Here is an 18,710-nt window from a genome sequence, read left to right on the forward strand (position 1 = left end):
AACAACAAAAGGCAGCAGTCTTCTGCTCACACCTTCCCTGCCAAAACCACGTCACCTGTTTCTTTGGATATTTACTTCTGTATTTTGAAATATAATCACGCTGGCGGCACTTTAAGACGACTTGTAGACATTACATATGCATGTCCCACAAAGAAGGTGAAGTTGAGTTCTCAGCACTCTGTCTCCCTCACATCCCACGTCATTCACACACACCACAATGTTTGGGAAATTCACCATTTACATTACTGCGATCGTTTAAGTACGGATTCCTGCTAGAAAAATTGCTTGGTCTGCTCATGTTTCCCTTACTTTTCTGCTGTTTTAATGCTTTTTCCTCATTTGCTTAATGTCCCAATTCCTAATTCCTCCCACACCCTCCTGTGAATATTCAATCCAATTTTCCACATGGCCCAACGCAACAAAATCCCAGCGCCATGACTGGCTGTCCTACCCCTGCTTACGCCCCCCTTCCCACATCCCCCCATCCAAGGCCCCCTTCCCAGTATATCTGCTCCAGACCCAGGCCTTCCCAGCTCCCGCCATCTTGAACCACCTTGTCCCACTTGCTTCCTCAGGCTGACCCACTGTTCTAGAACCACTGCCTGAGAAGGGGACATGGGGAAGAAGTATTTGCAGCTCTACGGGTCTGAAGATGCCTTCCCTCAGCTCTCACACTGGCTGCCGCTGACGGAGTACAGACTTCAAGGTTGAAAAAAATTTGCTCTCAGTATCTTGGAGACACAGCTGTGCTATCTTCCAGCATCTGCTGTGCTGCTGAGAAATCCGAGGCCACTTTCATTCCTGAGGACTCACACCTGAGCCAATCTTTTCTGTTTCTAGGACTTGTAACAGGTGCTTGGAAAATTCATGACAGCCTACCCTGGTGTAGATTTTTTTCTACCTATCTTACTGTGTACTTACTGAGTGCTTTTATCTGGGAAATGTTCTTCTGCTCTTTGGTCATTTCCTTCTATTGCGCCCCCCTCTGCACCCCCCCCCCCGACAGAACTCCTATAAAGCATGACAGCACAGGTCTCCGCGTGCTCCAACTTCCTCATCGTTTTACTCCAAGTTTTCTCCTCTGCATTCGTCTAACTTGGGGAAGAATTTCTCTATCTCCCATGTAATTTCGCTATTATTTAATTCTTTAAAATTTTCTTTGATTACATTTTTAATTTTGATGAGTTCTTACCTATCTTCGGACCATTCTTTTTTAATTAACACCAGGTCCTTGCAATAAATACAGGGAGGGTATCTCAACTATGCAAGGATAGTTTTGGTTTTTGTTTTAAAATTCTGTTTCCCTACTCTGAATTTGTTTTCTCTAATTTCTCTAATTTGTTTCTCTAATTTCTTCTGTTAGAAACCAGAAGAAATGTTAGAATCTTTCTCAACCATCTGGTTATCCCTGGCTGCTGGTCACAGTTAGAGTGAGCCCCTGGAAGGTCACTGTGAATGGGTGGAGCTTACTGGTTGGTGGGCTTCACTTACCACTGGTGGGGAATGGCCAGGTCAATTTCTGGCCTTTCACTGGGACAGCCCCCCAATACCAGCACCTTTTGTGTCTTGCCCCAAGAACCATTTCCTTTTTCCAAAGAAAGATCCTCTTATCTCATCCAGGGAAATAGGCCTAGCTGAAGATGTCCTATTAGCTTCCTATTAGGGGAAGGAGAACAGGAAAGGTCACACTGCTCACTAGGGTGTCCCTCTCTATGGGGGTTCTCTGGCTGTTTCTCCAAAGAATAAAGCCCTCATCTTCGGGCAGGGGAACAGGCACTCACGTTAGCTGAATGAAGTCGGTGTACACCTCTGGGGGTTCTCACTGCTCCTTAGAGACTTTCAGTGAGTCCTCACGGTTCAGCTCCTATCCATCCTAACCACCTGCCTCCAATCCCGACCCAAAGGATGAGTCAAATTATTTTTCGCTGAAGCCTGAACGTCCACCTGGATTTCACCATCCTCCATCCTCCAGGCGATCTGTCCTACTCCCATCAGCCTGACAGTGTCCAAATTTGGTGTACTCTTGCCTGTCTCTGTTTTTTTTTGGCTTTATGCTTTTTCTTTTCCTCTTCAACTTCAGTGACCAATGCTCCATGTCTAAATGGAAGTCTAGGTGCTAGAATTTTAATTGGTACAGTGTAAAATTTCTGAACATTTGAGAAAAATTTCACCAGACTCTAGGTATTTGTAGAACTTTGTATGTGGGGTTTTTCTCATTCACAGGCAACTGCGAAGGTTCTGGAAACACAGACCTTAGTGGTGAGGGGGCGGTGCATAGCTAGCACAGCTGCTCTGGGAAGTGCTTTAGCTGATGCCCGGGCAGTACCGCCATGCAGCACTGCTGTTCTCTACTTGCTGGACGGGCATTAAATAATTCAAGTGGTTTTCTTCTGAGGAGAGGTCATTAAGGGAAATGAGAGCTCTCAAACTGAAAAGATGATAGCCTTGTGTTATGTGGCTATGAAGAGGAAACATCGGACTCCCAACAGAAATATAATTTAGGGAGAAGCCAGAAGTCTGCATAAACATTTCTGTATTTATAAATTTAAAAATTCTCTATGGACTCTGGACATCCACTTACCAACTGTCAAGGACTGATTGAACCTTTAAAGATCTAACGGATGCTCTTGTCCCCAGTCAAGTCAATTAAGCCTGCCAGCTCACCAAGGCCACGACTAACTGTGCGGACGGCTCTCTGTCAGGTAACAGCAGAGGCTCTGGAGCCCTTCTCTGGGTTCCTGAACTTTTCTCCTCCATTATTAGAATTACAGAAAGACTTTTTAAAAAAAAATTTAAATAACCTAGGTAAGATGCTATGTTTATTATGCATGATACAAGATTGCTAAGAGATGATCTCTGTCCTACGGGGCTTATAATCAAAGTCTGCAGAATAATTTAAATGAAAAATGGTACATGTCATTTATCACATACTAAAATCCTGGAAGTCTCATATTTATCCATTTTCCTTTATCTCTTTGTCAGTTTTGGAAACCAGTATTACTCAGCAGCACTTCTTTCTCTTTCCTTGGTTTTTAATTTATTTTTTAATTTTCTGTGGTTAAAGAGAACTTCCCGCTGTAGTTAAGTGACTTACCGGATTCCAAACTCCTTATTTTAGACGTGTCTCTCTCTCCTTTTTCAAAGTAAAATAAATATCCTCTTAAAAAGCCTCTGAGCTCTTCCACGGGAATATCTTCCCATTTTACTAGTATCGAATCTGCAGATGTGTCCTCAACAGTGAAATTGGGCGCAACAGTCGGGGCTGTAAAGAGAAAAACGTCTGCAGCTAGAGCAGAGTTGAGGGACACAGAGGAAGACCGCAGCATTTGATGAGATTTCTATCCTCAAGAATCACTGAATCTGAAATTAGAACTTTATTCTCTACGAAGTCCCACTTTCAGAGATACTAGCACAAGCACTGCTCCCGTGTAGCTCGTGCACTACTGACTGGAGACACAAGGGGGTTTCTCACAGCGCACACACCCGGCAGCGGAGGGAGAGGGTGCTCCCTCGGCAAAATCCGGGAGCAGCTATGCAAACAGAACTGTGTTTCCCCTCTGTACATAGTCTTGAAGTTAATGGTTTTATTAAACGTGTTTAAGTGCAAATTAAGTCTCTCTGACATCAAAATTGAGATTTCATTTCTCAATGACAACAGTAAAATTGTGAAATATAAACATTAACGAAATGAAAATTAAGTAATCACAATTTTCAATTTATCATACAAATTATTCTTCCTTCCTTAAACATCTCAATTTGTTTTTAGAATTCAATCTTGCAATCACTATTTACTTCTAATTTCTCATGTTACCTTGGACTCTAAGAAAACTTACCCATTTAACTTACCCAGTTCTTCTATATATCCAATTATAGAACGGAGTAACTGATATCCTTGGTTTCTGCACCCATACAGAAAAAAATTGTATCTTACACCAGGTCGAAACTGATCTACAGGATGGAGACAATTAACTTTCGTTAAGCAAATATTACTATGAACATCTATTTTAGAAATATCAAACCTATAATCATTTATTCCAAAATTTCCAAAGCTAATTTTAAATAGCTGCTTTCTTATCATTAAAAAAAATCCATTTTTTCAAAACTGATAAATATTCAGAGTGAAAAATGACTGAAGAAAAATTAAACAAATTCACTTCTGTTGTAGTGAACAGTGTAAAATACCATGACTTTGAAGGGAGAGAACAGTAAACAGGGCTTTCATTCTGTTTCTTTAAGACCAAGCAAAGATGACTTCTCCCCAAATTTGGGCCGTGTCAGTTTATTAGCCAATTCCAGGTCCAGGTCAAGCCTCTGGAAAGCCCTTCCTGCTCTAGCCAGTGTGATCTCTCTCTCTCCCCTTACCCTGAAAAGCAGATACTAACATTTTCGCTCAACCCTGCTGCTTCAAGTACGCCGGGCCACAGAGTCTGTTTCTCTCTACAGCATCACTATTTAGTGCCCTTGAGTTAACGTCACAGAACATGCAAGAGAAGCATCTTAACTTCAAAAATCCCCCTTTCAAATACCTCCTTGGCACAATGCAACATGTGAAATGTTGGGAACAAAGAGGCAGACACTGTGTGGGCCGTGGCCTAGAAAGGTGGTAAGAGTGGTGGGGAGACAGATGAACGGGGGTAACCAAGACACCACATGCTAGACTACAGGGACCTATCACAGGCTGGGGCACCTTTACCGTGCCACTGAATGAGTCTAAGAGTACCACGAAAAGCCACCAAGAGGTGACATCTGAAACAGGGTCTTAAAAGGTAATTAGGAGCTCAGCAGCGGTGGTCTAGGAAGAAGATCCCGCCTGGGGGAAAACGGCAGCATGCGGGTTGCGCTGCGTTCATGGTGAGCAACTCTTCTGGTGTGGTCAGAGCACCAGTTCTCTGTAACTATGCACCCACGGAACACCAGTGCTTCCGCAAGCTCCAGAGTGAGATGGCCAACCTCTAAGATCGTTCTGTAACATTTTTCTTTGGCGTCAGGCATGCCTGAGGTTAGTTTAATCTTCACGTAAGTTAGTAAACTGTACCTAGTGTTAGGATGATTAGTGTGTCAATATTCTGTAGGGTTCAGCTACCTTAAAAAGAAAAAAGGTCCAAGTGGGGACTATGGCTTTCGTTCTGTGTTCTGAGGTGGTGAAACAGCTGAATGAAGAGATGATCAGTTGAGGAAAGGACAAGAAGGGCCTCCTGCGGCCTCCTGTGGCCACGGTGTTGTCCCAGCAGCAGTAAATGAGAGAGACAATTCCTGGCCTCCCGAAGCACTGAACCTTCTGCTTCGAATTTGAATCCTGGTGCTGCCACAAGCTGGTTCTGTCACCTTGGGTGGTCACCTGACTTCTCTGAGCCTTTCTCAACCACTGTGGGGCCTTTGCTCACCTGCTGTAATCGGGTGCTTCTCCCTCTCACCCTAACAGGTCTCAGCTTCAACTTCTGTGTCTAGATGCTCTAAGACGACCCCCTCCACACCACCGAGCCTGCCCCAGTCCACCCTAGTTATTCTCAAAGCCCAGGTGCAGAGGTGGAAGAGGGACGAGAATCCACACGGTGTACATTAGGCTGGTGTAAGGCTTGGGCAGCTCCAGGTGGGGAGGGTGCGAGGGCAGGTGCGGGCGGGGGGGAGCGCCAGGGAAGGAGAAAGGGAACCATCAAGTATTTCAAGTAGAACTGGCAAATACTCTTAACCAACTTGGAGTAATCTAGCGGACGGGACTCATCTTCACCAGCTGATGGTGAAGAAGCAAGCGGGCAGCACTGGCTCCTGGGAGAGAGGATCCGCCTACTCTCCTGGGCTTCCCCTCAACGTGAGAAGAACCAGGACAGGGGGATGACCTCGAGAAGCATCACCACCGAGGCTGCAGGATCCAGAATCCCCAAGGGCAGGGGCACGAAACACTCACAGCTACTCAGAAGGAACAATGGTGGTAGAAAGAGGGCCATAATGTCCAAGGGCAAGGCTGGCTTTGCCTGCTCCTGTTGTTCTCCTCATGGCTGACCTGTAGGCTGGTGCTATCAAAAGCAGCATGCCTTACAGGACTACCGGCCTGTCAACAGTCAGGCGCCGGGAACCGTCCCCTCCCCGCCCCACACACCCTGTGCCCCCTGCCACACTGATGCCTCCCATCCCCATCAGTGGCCTCTGTTCTTGGCTCTGCCCAGTAACCTGCGCTTGGACACATGAAGGCAAAGGTTGAGGGGTGAGACCACACTGCTTAGGGCTCCATGGTTTTCTTTCTTCAGGAGCATTCCTCCATGCTGTTATGGCTTCGACGCCATCTGTGGTGCTACTTAACATTCCACTTTACAGATACACTGTAACTGACTCATTCTCTTATTTGGGTTTTCAAGTTTTGTGATTACAAGGAACACTATGGTGAACCTTCCTAGATGCAATCCTGTGTTGCTCTCTGATTATTTCTTAGAATAAACTCCTCGACAAATAATGACTAAATTAAAAGACAGGAACCCTTTCCCATGCATACTACTACAAAGCACTTTCCAGAAAGGTCAAACCAATTCACACCCATTCCTGTAGTAAGGCGTAAAGGACCACTCCATCATATACAGTCACCTCACATATTGCTCTTTTAGAAATATTTTTAACAAGTTTCATGGAGAGGCATGAGTTCATCTTACCAGATTCTATTACAGTTTCAGTGCTGTTTGAAGGGACTTTTTTCCAGTCCATAAGGCATGGTTCAGACCGAGATGAGTTACACCATTTAATAACATAGTCACAAGTCATATTGGGATCGTAATTCCAAGTGAGGAGAATTCCATTTCCCATTCCGACAGCCTGCTCTACTTTGAGATCATCTTCAACAAGAAAGAAGTACATGTTACTTGTATTAAAAACAGTAATATAGGCGCCTGGGTGGCTCAGTGGGTTAAGTCGCTGCCTTCGGCTCAGGTCATGATCTCAGGGTCCTGGGATCGAGTCCCACATCGGGCTCTCTGCTCGGCAGGGATCCTGCTTCCCTCTCTCTCTCTCTTTGCCTGCCTCTCCATCTACTTGTGATCTCTGTTAAATAAATAAATAAAATCTTAAAAAAAAAAAAAACAAACGAACAGTAATATAAGGTATATCTCATGAAAATGGGCAAGAGTTAGAAAAACTACTTCACTGGACAGGAATTTTGAAAGAGTACTCAAACTTCCTAGACCCGTAGCAAAGTTTAGAGGACTTACTCTGCTACTTTTGTTGTAAAAAGCTAATTGCCTGGGCCTTCAGATAGATTCGGAAGCTGGAAAGTCATGAGAGCGCACCTAGGACAGGTGGGGGCGCAGCAGGCCAGGGTGTGAAGGTCAACCAGGGCAGAGGGGTGGGGGGGAGGGGGCTGAGGGCATGCAGGCAATTGGGGAGGGTAGCAGTGTTTGGTGGGGAGAGGGCAGAACACATTCCCCTCCTCACCCACTAAGGATGTGAGCTCTGTGAGCAGACGGGGGTGACTATGCCTGTGACCCCAGCCCTGGGGCCAGACCTATATAGCAGGAGCACGAGCATCCATGGTGAACAAGTGGACCGACCAGCCCTTCTCTTCCTCTCAAGCCTCTGGGTGGGCTGAAGGGGCTTGTGGAGACGGGCTGAGGAATGGGGAATTAGCTGACATGCAGAGGGATCAAAGGCCATGGGATGGAATGGTCGCTGTGGGACGGAACGGCCAGCTTGCGCACAGGGAGGGAACCACACACACATACAGGACAGAGGGCTGAGGTGCAGAGGTTGGAGGGACGGGGGCTGTGCTGAGGTTCTGTCTCCCCATGCTGTCAGATCTCAAGTCTACAGATGATGGGGGGGGGGGGCTAGGCTGGGGGTGAGGACTGGGAAGGTTAGGCCCAAAGGGAGAGGGTATTTTCCACAGTTAATAGCAGAAAATTATTTTTTTTTTACAATTTTATTTATTTGACAGTGATCACAAGTAGGCGGAGAGGCAGGCAGAGAGAGAGGAGGAAGCAGGCTCCCTGCTGAGCAGAAAGCCTGATGTGGGGCTCAATCCCAGGACCCTGGGATCCTGACCTGAGCCAAAGGCAGAGGCTTTAACCCACTGAGCCACCCAGGTGCCCCAATAGCAGAAAATTCTGTAACTGATTTTTATTCAAGGATTCAGTAAAAAGCCACAGAAAGGGGTTTTTTGGGGAAAAAAAAATGGTATTGATAAAGCAATTCCTACCTGACACAAGACAAAAATTTGGCTTAGAATTCAGAAGACCCAGGACACAGGAGTGTTTTGGGCTCAATGTGATTAAACCTCCACACTATGAACCTGCTCCGGGGCCACAGGGCCTCCGACTCAGGAAATCCTCAAGGAAGGGTGATTTCTTCTGAGGCTTCCGTAACTGTCTAGGAGCTGATGCTATACTATTGTTAGTCCAGAAGTTACTGCCTTCTGAAGGACACATGGAAAAGGCAGGAAAACAATTTGTGAATTAAAAGACAACACAGCTATTGCCTATCACTGTAAAGCAATGAAATGTAGAATCTAAACCAGAAGGCTATCTTTTTAAGGATGTTCACACCACTCTTCCCCTCTTTTTTTTTCTTTCTGCTGTCACAGCACTGCCTGAGGACCTCTCCCCTCTGCTGTGCGCCGCGATCTGGGCTCTGTGTTCCTTGTGTCTGAAAGGTACGGTGCTTCCCCTGTCCTTTCTTGCCTACGGTCCACTGAACAAAGCCAAGCAGCAGCTAAGTGCAAGGAGTAAGAAACTGCCTTGGTCAAGAGTTGAAAAGCTACTTGCAGGAACTTTAACTGGACCAGCAACTTTTCTTCCTTCAGGAGTGGCTGGTCACAGACCAGCGCCCCCATATTGGGGCAGGACAGCAAAGGGAGATGGGAGCAGGGAATGATCTGAAGAGGAATGAACTGAGAAAAGAGGCAGAAGTGGCTATGGGTTAAGTATTATGAATTACTGGTAATCCGTAACATTTAAAGAAAGGCACTCAGTTAATTTTAAAATTGTTCTAGAGTGACTCTTTAAAGTTTACACTGAAGATCTAATTTAGATTTTAAGAAGAATTTCTTTTCTTTTTTTTTTTTAAGATTTTATTTGATAGAGTGATGCCAAGAGAGCAAACACAAGCAGGGGGAGTGGGAGAGGGACAAGCCAGCTTCCCGCTGAGCAGAAGTCCGATGCGGGACTCGATTCTAGGACCCTGGGATCACGACCTGAGCACAAGGCAGATGCTCAATGATTGTACCACCTCGGTGCCCCTAAGAAGAATTTATCAGTAAAGGATTCCTATTAATAAAGAAATGTCTTATCAACAAAGCTGCTATTCAAAGTAAGTATTTTTTTCCTGCCTGGCAGTTTGTGGAACAGCCCAGCTGATACAGCAACAGGTCCCATGGTCTTGGAAAGATACCTGAAAATGGTCTTAAATAAACGTCTAAAACATTTCTTGCTAGAGTAAAGTCCACCACCGTAACTCTCCAACGTTATGCCCTAATGTGACTGGGTAACACTAATTATTTTATCCACCAGTACAGAGGTCTGGAGTCACCATGAGTGACTAATGGCTGCTGTCTCTCCAAGAATTCTGCACAGGAAAGGGCTAAATCCTCCTTACAGATCAGCAGCAGCAGGGGATATGAGGAGAGAGCTGACCTTGTAAGAGCAGGCAAAAACCCTTTAAATTGTTTCTCTGTAATTTCCAGTTCTTATATTCTGCATTACCTTAGGTACTCACCATTTGGAATTTCCATGCTAGCTATTTTAGAAGGTGGCGATGAGCCAACAGAATTTTTTGCCACCACACTGATGATGTAGTCGTTTTTATCAAGTTGTAGTTCTGCCTTGTGTTGAGGATCAGGGATCTCAGAAAGGGACTGTGTCTCCTCATCAAGCAAACAGGATACATTATAGGAAAGAATTTTCCCATTTGCTTCATTAATGGGTAAAGGCTGAGAGAAACAGGAAAATAAATGTCAAGAAACCTACAACACCGGCCATGCGGTGAGGCAAGACCGTCAGGTGTAAACCAGACACCATGTCAATCATACAAGGCAACACCAGAATCAAGGAAGCTGCGAATGGTGTCAAACAGATTCAGAAGGCACCGAGGCCAGGACAGATCAGGGGAGTGATGCTGAGGAAAAAAATATACTTACTGTAAGCAGTTTAAGAGCACAGAGCAATTTAAAAATTAAGCTAATACAAACCAGTTTTTAGCCTCACATTTTTCAGAAGCAAACAAGAAAGTAACAAGAATGACTGCTCTACCAAATGAAACATAAAATATTACGACACTGGAGCGCCTGGAGGGGTCAACCAATGGGGCATGCGATTCTTGATCTCAGGGTCATGAGTTTGAGCCCCACACTGGTAGAGAACACTTAAATAAATAAAACTTTAAAAAACAGCATCACAGTTTTTTAAAAAATATTTATTATTTTCTCAAAATAGTACATGCCCATTACCAGAAAATTTGGAAATGATACAAAAGTTAAAAAAAAAACCTGTAAAATGTTCCCATATTCCCATCTCTTAAACACTCTTACATTTTTGCATTTTCTTCAAGTTGTTTTTCTAAGATGTAGATATTTCTAATTAAAATTGTTTTAATCACGGTTTTATCTTTTTTTCACCTTTTTATAATATAGCTGTCTATAATATATACAACTGAATGGCTTTATATTTTATGTAGTATTTTTACCAGTTATGTGAATAATATAAGGAATATTCAAGTTGTTTCTAACTTATTACTAAAATTATACTTTGGTGTACCTTTTCGTACCACTTTTTTCTTTCAAAGTTAGGATTAATTCTTTAATGTGGATCTCCAAAGTAGACTTATTAAACTGCTTTTCCAGACTATTCCTCCAATTTATACGACAACGAACAGGATACTCTGATCCAGAATGACCTTGATATTAATACTCCGCTAAAACAGTGCTCCGAACAGGGACTCTCTGATGGCCTGTCCTACTGGGCCCTTTATTAGTCTAAGGCTCATGGGCCGCCTTTGACGCTACTGATAGCTCGCTCCTTCACAGAACCCCACCCTGGGTTTCTGCTTTACCAGTTTCTGGCCTTCCTGTCCTCTAACCTTCCCGCTCTCCTCCGCGGGCTCCTCCATGCGCTCTCACCTACGGGTCCCTCCTTGGCCTCTTTCCACCCCGCGTGTTCTCCCCGAGTGATCCCACTTACATGCTACTCAAAGCTATGTCTTTAGCTCTGACCACCCTCCTGAACGCCAGAGCCTCACATTAAACCACTACCTATAAGATTCTACTTTGATACCCCAGTGGCATCTATTTTCAGAATGTGTTTTTAAAAAGTCAACCCCAACCAACTTAATTTTCCACCTAAATACACTCCTCCTTGGCAAATGGCAGAACCATTAACCTAGTCTCTTAAGTTACAATCACTTCAGTATTTTTAACTGTTGGTTAGGCATTCATCTAGTTCGAAGCACGTCCCAGACATTCTCCACACTGAAGTAATGGTCCTGCAACACCAGGCCAATGAGTGGAGTGGGTACGGTAGGCTCCTGTTCCATCTCCTAATTCCGAAGACCCATGTGATGTATTGTCTTTGGCTAGAGGACGCATCAGCTATTTCACCATGAAGAACAGATCTTGATCTGTTGATCAACAGAACTTGATCCTAGCCGAAAGGCTGAGAAGCGACCCACTGAGGTGGTGTGGAACTGTAACTACGTCGTCATGAAATCTGACAGACAACTGTGAGTAGCAGTGGATTTTCTAATCAAGGGTCAGAGGGGTACGCGATCACACGCAGACAATCACAAAGCAACAGGACTTACAGTGAATCTGCACACAGACTTAACTTTCCTCAAAACTGACCTCAAATTTTCTTAAAAATAATGTTTTACTTTCAGTAACAAAATTCACTATTGAAAGGAATCCAATTATGGCTGCTCTTATAACATCTGACTCGAAAACAACCGTTTGTTTTTGACGTTTGCAAATCAGATAAAGAATATAATGCTACAAAAATGTCTGCTCCAGTAGAGGAACACCAGTGAAAACACAATATAATTTATAGTGTATCTAAAAATTTTACAAAACCATGAAAGCCTTTTTAAGTGGCATACAGTAATACAATTAAGGGAAAACAAATTACATATGAGATATGTAAGAAATTTCCTATTCAGTGAAGAAAATATGTCAACAGGACCGAGATTCTAACTTGCAGCTTCTGGGTAGCTTCTGGCTGTGTTTCTGGCTCAGGTGAGAGAGAGGGAATTCACGAAATCCTCAGGTCCTTTGCAGGCCTCATGAAATCAAACTAATGAACACCACGATCTGTCAGAGAAGATTCCCGCCAAACTGACCGCGGTGCATACGGGGTGATGGGCACTGTGGGGGCCGGCAGCAGGACTGCAAACAGCCAGTCTCGGAAACCCGGGCCCCTCGATCACCCAAGTACCACACGTAAGCTAAGTAACTCAGCACAGTAGCACTGTTTAAATTCTCAGGCGAAAATCAGGTATTTACCTTCCAGTAGATTATCAAATTTTTTCCATCGGAACTCCACTCTCTCCACGTATCTGGTCCCTTTGAAGGAACTAGGAAAGAGATTTAAAAGTTAGCAGCTGAAGGCGTGGACTACATGCCAGCTGGTAACAGCAGTAATTGAAACAGTGGCACTTGCGATTTTTTTTCTAGGTTTTTGGAATTCTCCATAAAAATGTGAAAAGCGGCCCAGTGGCTTCCCCTCAGAAATGAAACAAGGGAAAAGCTGAGTGCTCAAGGCCTGCAAAACAGGAGGCCCCTTACAAAGGATTAAAATCACCCCTCAGGCCCTGAGGGATGTTTGACTCCATCTCACATCCTCCTACCTCCCCTCACTCAAGTGGTGAGGACTCTCCCTGAGCACAGGCTTCTTGGTGCTCCTCAAATGTGCTGAGGACACCTGCCTCAGGCTTCCGGCACTTTCTGTGACCCCTCCCCCCGCGCACAGAAACTCTCCTCCCCTGATCACCTCACCTCCTCCATCTCAGCTCCGGTGTTCCTCTCCTAGTTGAAGTCTTTTCTAGCTACCCTATTTAAAAAACTGCAACCCCTCCTCCCCTATCACCTTCTTTCCTTAGTCCCCTTTCTAGGCTTTATTTTTCTCTGTGGCACTACCCAACATACTATTTTTTAAAAATTGATTTCTAATCCTCTATCCTAATAAACTCCATGGGCAGAGACTGTTTTATTCAGTGCTATATCCTTGGTGACTACAACAGTTCCTGACACACTGTGGATGCTCTTTTTTTTTTTTTTCTTTTTAAGATTTATTTATTTGAGAGAGAGCAAGCGAGGATGCATGTGAATGGGGTGGGGGGAAGAGAATCCTGAAGCAGACTCCCTGCTGAATGCAGAGCCTGACATGGGGCTCAACCCATGACCCATGAGATCATGACCTGAGCTAAAACCAACAGTCAGCCCCTCGACCGACTGAGCCACCCAGGTGCCCCTCAGGAAGTATCTGTTTAGTGAATTCGTGCTATCATCTCAGTGAGGTATACATAAAATGGTTTCTTGTGGCAACAACAGTTCATCAACTGAACGCCAAAGGTCCTGTAGTAGCCAGTTTCCAAATGATCAGTGATACTGGTCACAGCTGCTGGTATGCCCACCTGGGTGTGGTCCTCTCCCACACTGTCACAGCACTGGCCTGGGTGACCAACAGAGTATGATAGATTTGATGGTAGCTCCCTTCTAAGCCCAGGTCATAAGAGGCATTGTGGAGGCCGCCATGTTCTCCCTCTACTCACTAAGTCTAGGAGCAGCTAGCTGCCATGTTATGAGGATACCATAACACGGAGAGACCTACATAGCACAACGGAGAGACCTACATGGCTAGCCTCGGCGCGAGCCATCCTGAAAGCTGATTCTCTAGCCCTGGGCAAGCCTGCAGCCCCCATCTCTGTCCACGCTGTGGCCTCACGAGAGACTGTAAGCCAGAGCTACTCAGCTAAGCTGCTTCTCAGTTTCTGACCTATACTCACTGTGAGAGAATATATGTTTACTGTTTTAAGTCACTGAATTTTAGGGTAATTCATCAGGTAGCAATGGGTAACTAAATACACTCCCCTTTCTGGCCTCATACACGGCGTTCAGTTTTGACAATCCAGAGAGTTTTTTTACATTTATCACAAAGCTTCTCTCATCTCTCTAACCTTCCTTCATGTGGAGAGGCAAAAATCTGAATTAACATCAATCATTTTTTGTCTTACTGTGCATTAATATTTTGGAAGAGATTTTTTTAAAGGATTCATTTATCTGAGAGAGAGAGAGAGAGAGAGAGAGAAACACACACATAAGCTGGGGGAGGGGCAAAAGGAGGAAGAGAGAGAAAATCCTCAAGCAGACTCCCTGCTGAATGTGGAGCCTGATGTGGGGCTTGATCCCAGGACCCCAAGATCATGACCTGAGCTGAAATCAAGAGTCAGATGTTTAACCAACTAAGCCACCCAAGCGCCCCTGGAAGAAGTTTTATATTTTCTATATTATCTAGTACAAATAAAGCATTTGCTATCTTTTGTTGAATGACTCCTAAAAAGTATACCTATTCCTAAGTTTTTTGTTTTTGACTTTTAAAGCTGACATTTGACTATTCAAGGATAGAATCTCGTTTCATCTTTGGAAATTACCATACTCAGAAAACCAGTTACCTAATTTTGTACTTATTTTGGCCTCTGTGTACTACAGAAAATGAAGTTCAAGACCTCTGGCCCCATCCATTTCTCAGGCCAAGGTCACAATAAAGTTCCAACAAATTCTCTTTGTTAATATCTAAATAGATTATTAAAATTATAGGGAAGGAGGACAGAGTGTCAGAAAAATCACCCATAATCTTACCACAGTCTCAAGTCTATTTCCTCTACATCATCTTAGGACAGCTGCAAACATCCTGCAGACAGGCCTAGTCTTTCCACACAGCACAGCCAGCAGCTGTCCGTATTATCACAAACCTTAGAGCCACCACTTAAGATGTGCGGATGATATTTTACTAGCAGATATTATTACACAATTACCAATTCAAGCGTTATTCTTTTACTCACTTTAGTGACATTTTCTTTAAAAGTAAGTTGTAAAATTCAAGACCCACAGAAATAATCAGCTATAAATCATTTAGTGAACTTACTGGCTTCTGTGGTTAAGTATTTTTTTTCATTGCTCCATTTGCTCCATTTCCAGAAAGTTTCAGTAGAACAGCGAATCCGGAAAGTATATATGGTATACGGATTTAACTTGTCCACAGCTACAAGATAACTTGAATTTTCTACTCCTTTGATTGTGACATTCCGCTATTAAAGAAGATCAGTAAGTATATGTATGTACATGTAACACCATGTAAGAATTCTCATATAGATACACACACATACACATTTTAATAAGAAAGCCCTTCCAAATTTGTATCATAGACTAAATGTCCATAGGAGTTTACCTTAATAAAACTAAAGACAGTTCATCCACCAAAATATTTTAATTTTTACATAAATACAAAACTCATGAAATTATGCTCTATAGTAACAATAAACAGTATTTATGTGTCATTTTAATTCAAATATGATCTAAGTAATAATGGTAAGATAAATTATGCAGAGAGGATGATACACTCTTGCTCACTGGCCAATGGCTAATGGTAATACAATAGGCCTTAGTACACTTTAGAAATCTAAGATGACCTTGAGGATTAAATATGTAAGCTGTATTTGGAAGCTTCTTTGAGGCAGGCATCATTTTATGCATTTTTTAATAGGGTACTCAGAACCTCTAGTATGGTGCTAAACATGTAGAATATATTCTTCAACAAACTCTTATTTAAATTATATAAAATTAAAATGAAACAATTTAAACAAATCTGAGGATCCGCATATCTTAGGAAATCCTCTGAGCTCCCAATTACGAATTACAAAGCAGTTTTTTGGGTTATATTCTGCCATTTGACTGATTTTCTAGCAATTATCAGTACATTTCCAAATGAGTATTTTCATTCAGTTATCTTTCATTTTGGACTTAGCACAAATTACAAGATGGTGCAGTACAAAAGTCAAGCTAAGTATCTACAATGTATTTAAAAGTCATGTTCTGACTTGTAACAACCACCTGACTTAGAACTTGTTCCTACTGCTGCACTTAGCAATTTTAAAAATCACATCTCCTCTCTGGTGCTTATCAGCCCATTAACTGATGTGAAAGGTTATAGCAACAACTATCCATTCATTTACAAATCTGCTGAGCACCAGCCATGTGCCAGGGACTATACTAGACCTGGAAACATTCTGGGAAGTCAAAGTCAAACTCATGTTCTATGATACCCAGTATTACAACTGTTTCAAGTGCCTACATATAATGCTGTCATTACACTGATATAGTGTCTTACTTCTTACTAAATCTCTATAATAATCCATGTGAGAGCTTCTGCATATCAATTTCCTTAATTCATTCTGAAAACTATTTTAGCCAAAGTAACATCAAAGGAAGTTTATAGAAAAATCTTACTCACCAATTCTTGGACTGAGTTAGTTTTGTTAATTTCAATTTGACATAAAAGTTTAATCTTTCCAAAGTTGCCTGGTAAATGCCAGGAAAGTGTAACAGCTGTTGAATTAATATCCTTCACTTTGATTGAAGTAGGAATACGAGGGCAGACTGTAAGTATAATTTGTAAAGATTACTTAAAAAGTTACTTTCTAATAGGACAAATGACAATTAAAAACAAAACAAAACACCACTAAGAAACAAGAGAGGAATTATTGGTACCGATCAACAATATTCCACTCAACCCGTGGCATACACAAACCTCACTTTTACTGCTGGAATCGTGCCAACTGTGTTTCCAGACCAACCACACTCATGGTTCCTTGACTGGCAACAGGAATACTAAAAGGTAGTAAGATCATAATCTCTACCTTTAAGGAATGCCAAATTCATTTGGAGAGTGACCGAGAGAGAGAGAGAGAGAGAGACAATGAACAAGAGTATATACGCTAAGTTGGAAATGTGTGGTACACCTACTAGTGGCCACAGGCACGGAGATGCAAGTGTGGTCGGGAAAGTCAGAGAGAGAAGATGGGACTTAAGGTGAGCTCTGAAGGAAGAATCTGATTAAAATTGGCAAAACAGATGCCGAAGAGCACTTCCAACTGGGGTCTTGGCAAGAACAACGGGACGACAGTGAGCCAAACCGCACACGATGCTGGTGATGGCACAGAGGCCACCGTGAGTGGCAAGGAGTCCTGTGACAGTAATACGGAAAGGCAGGGGACAAATACACATGAACACTAGCCCTCAAATGTACCGAATGTAGCTCTTCTGAGCTTAGGGAAAACCAAGAAAGAACTAAAGTGAGAGAAGGAACAGCTGATAGAAATTACTTACATTTACGAATAGGGCAACAAGCTCAGCTACTGGGCACTTGCCAGTCTCTATCATAATGCATTTGGTTTGAGCCCTTCTCCACTGGCTGTGAGTCTGTGAAGGAGGCCACGCCTCCACACCAACACTCCGTGGGCCACAGAGCCCACTACGGCACTGATGCAGTGGGATGCCCACAGGAATGAATGCTAAGATGACGGACCATATTTTATTTCTATCTTGAGCTAGGTATTAATAGGGCTAGTAAAAATTCCAGAATCATCAGCAATAAAAAGGAACCACTCACTGATGTACACAGCACCTTGGATGAAGCTCAAGGACATTACCCTTAGTAAAAAATGCCAATCTCCAAAGGTTAAGTACTGGATGATTCCATTTATACAACATTTCAAAATCACAAAACACAGAGATGAGGAACAGAGGAGATGCTGCCTGGGGACAGGGCTGCAGGAGCATGGTTTGTGTGTGTGTGTGGGAGGGGATGGGTAGCAGGGAGGTGTGGGGAGGTTTGCCAATGGGGCAGGAAGAGGGAGTGTCTCTGTGGAGACAGAACAGCTCTTTATCTTGACTATGCTGGTGGTTCCATGAATCTCTAGACAGATTCAACTGCACAGAAACACATCCATGCACACACACACCTCTCAATGCACAAAGAAGCTCGTTAGAACTGAGCAAGGTTAGCAGTCCAGTTCACCGGTCTGGTTTACAGTATTGTAGCCATGTCGAATGCTCACTTGAAAACTGTACTATAGTTAGTAAGACATCACAAATGGGGAAAGCTGGGGGAGATGTCACAGGGCTTTATTATTTTTGCAACCACTCATGAGTCTATAGTTATTTTAAAATAGAAAGATTTTAAAAAATAAGAATCTTTTAAGAACTGGACACAAAATTTTTCAACAATCAAAACTATTAAAGCCACTTAAGAGTTTCTATGTAAATGACCAATTCAAATTTGTATCTGAAATCAACAAAATGGTAAAACTTGGAATTATACATTTTAAGGATTTAAAATAAAAACTTATGTATAATTCTAAAGAAAATTATAAAAAGTAAGCCCTAAAAGAACTTTAATTTCAAAACATTTTATCCCTTCTAAAATTATTTTTAAGATACTGGTTTATACAGCAGCTTACCTTTTTCAGTTATGTTAACTAAAATAGTTGATTCAGATCGACCCAGAGGATTGCGAGCATTCAAAGTAAAATTATATATTTCTTGATTTGGACGCATTTGAAAGAATAACTGATAGCTTTCATTTGTTGGTGCTTCAACTCTTTTAAATCTAACATATTTCCCTGAAAAACTGAATTAAGAGAATAAGAAGAAATATTAAAATCACTTCAAAATGGCACAAGAGATAAATACT

At 42.9% G+C, this 18,710-nt stretch overlaps 1 protein-coding gene across 2 annotated transcripts in view; it reads right to left on the reverse strand.

The window, feature by feature from the left end:
• Window positions 1-18,710, reverse strand: part of LIFR (LIF receptor subunit alpha) — a 77,314-nt gene that overhangs the window by 11,564 nt on the left and 47,040 nt on the right. For both annotated transcript variants that reach the window (XM_059173834.1, XM_059173833.1), the window contains exons 9-16: window positions 18,478-18,647; window positions 16,470-16,615; window positions 15,105-15,267; window positions 12,464-12,534; window positions 9,691-9,904; window positions 6,642-6,821; window positions 3,847-3,948; window positions 3,095-3,262 (exon numbers count right to left, since the gene is read on the reverse strand). In XM_059173834.1, coding sequence (XP_059029817.1) covers window positions 3,095-3,262; window positions 3,847-3,948; window positions 6,642-6,821; window positions 9,691-9,904; window positions 12,464-12,534; window positions 15,105-15,267; window positions 16,470-16,615; window positions 18,478-18,647 — 1,214 coding nt within the window. The remainder of the gene's footprint in view (window positions 1-3,094; window positions 3,263-3,846; window positions 3,949-6,641; window positions 6,822-9,690; window positions 9,905-12,463; window positions 12,535-15,104; window positions 15,268-16,469; window positions 16,616-18,477; window positions 18,648-18,710) is intronic.

This window comes from Mustela lutreola, chromosome 5 (assembly GCF_030435805.1).
Source record: "Mustela lutreola isolate mMusLut2 chromosome 5, mMusLut2.pri, whole genome shotgun sequence".
NCBI lineage: Eukaryota > Metazoa > Chordata > Mammalia > Carnivora > Mustelidae > Mustela > Mustela lutreola.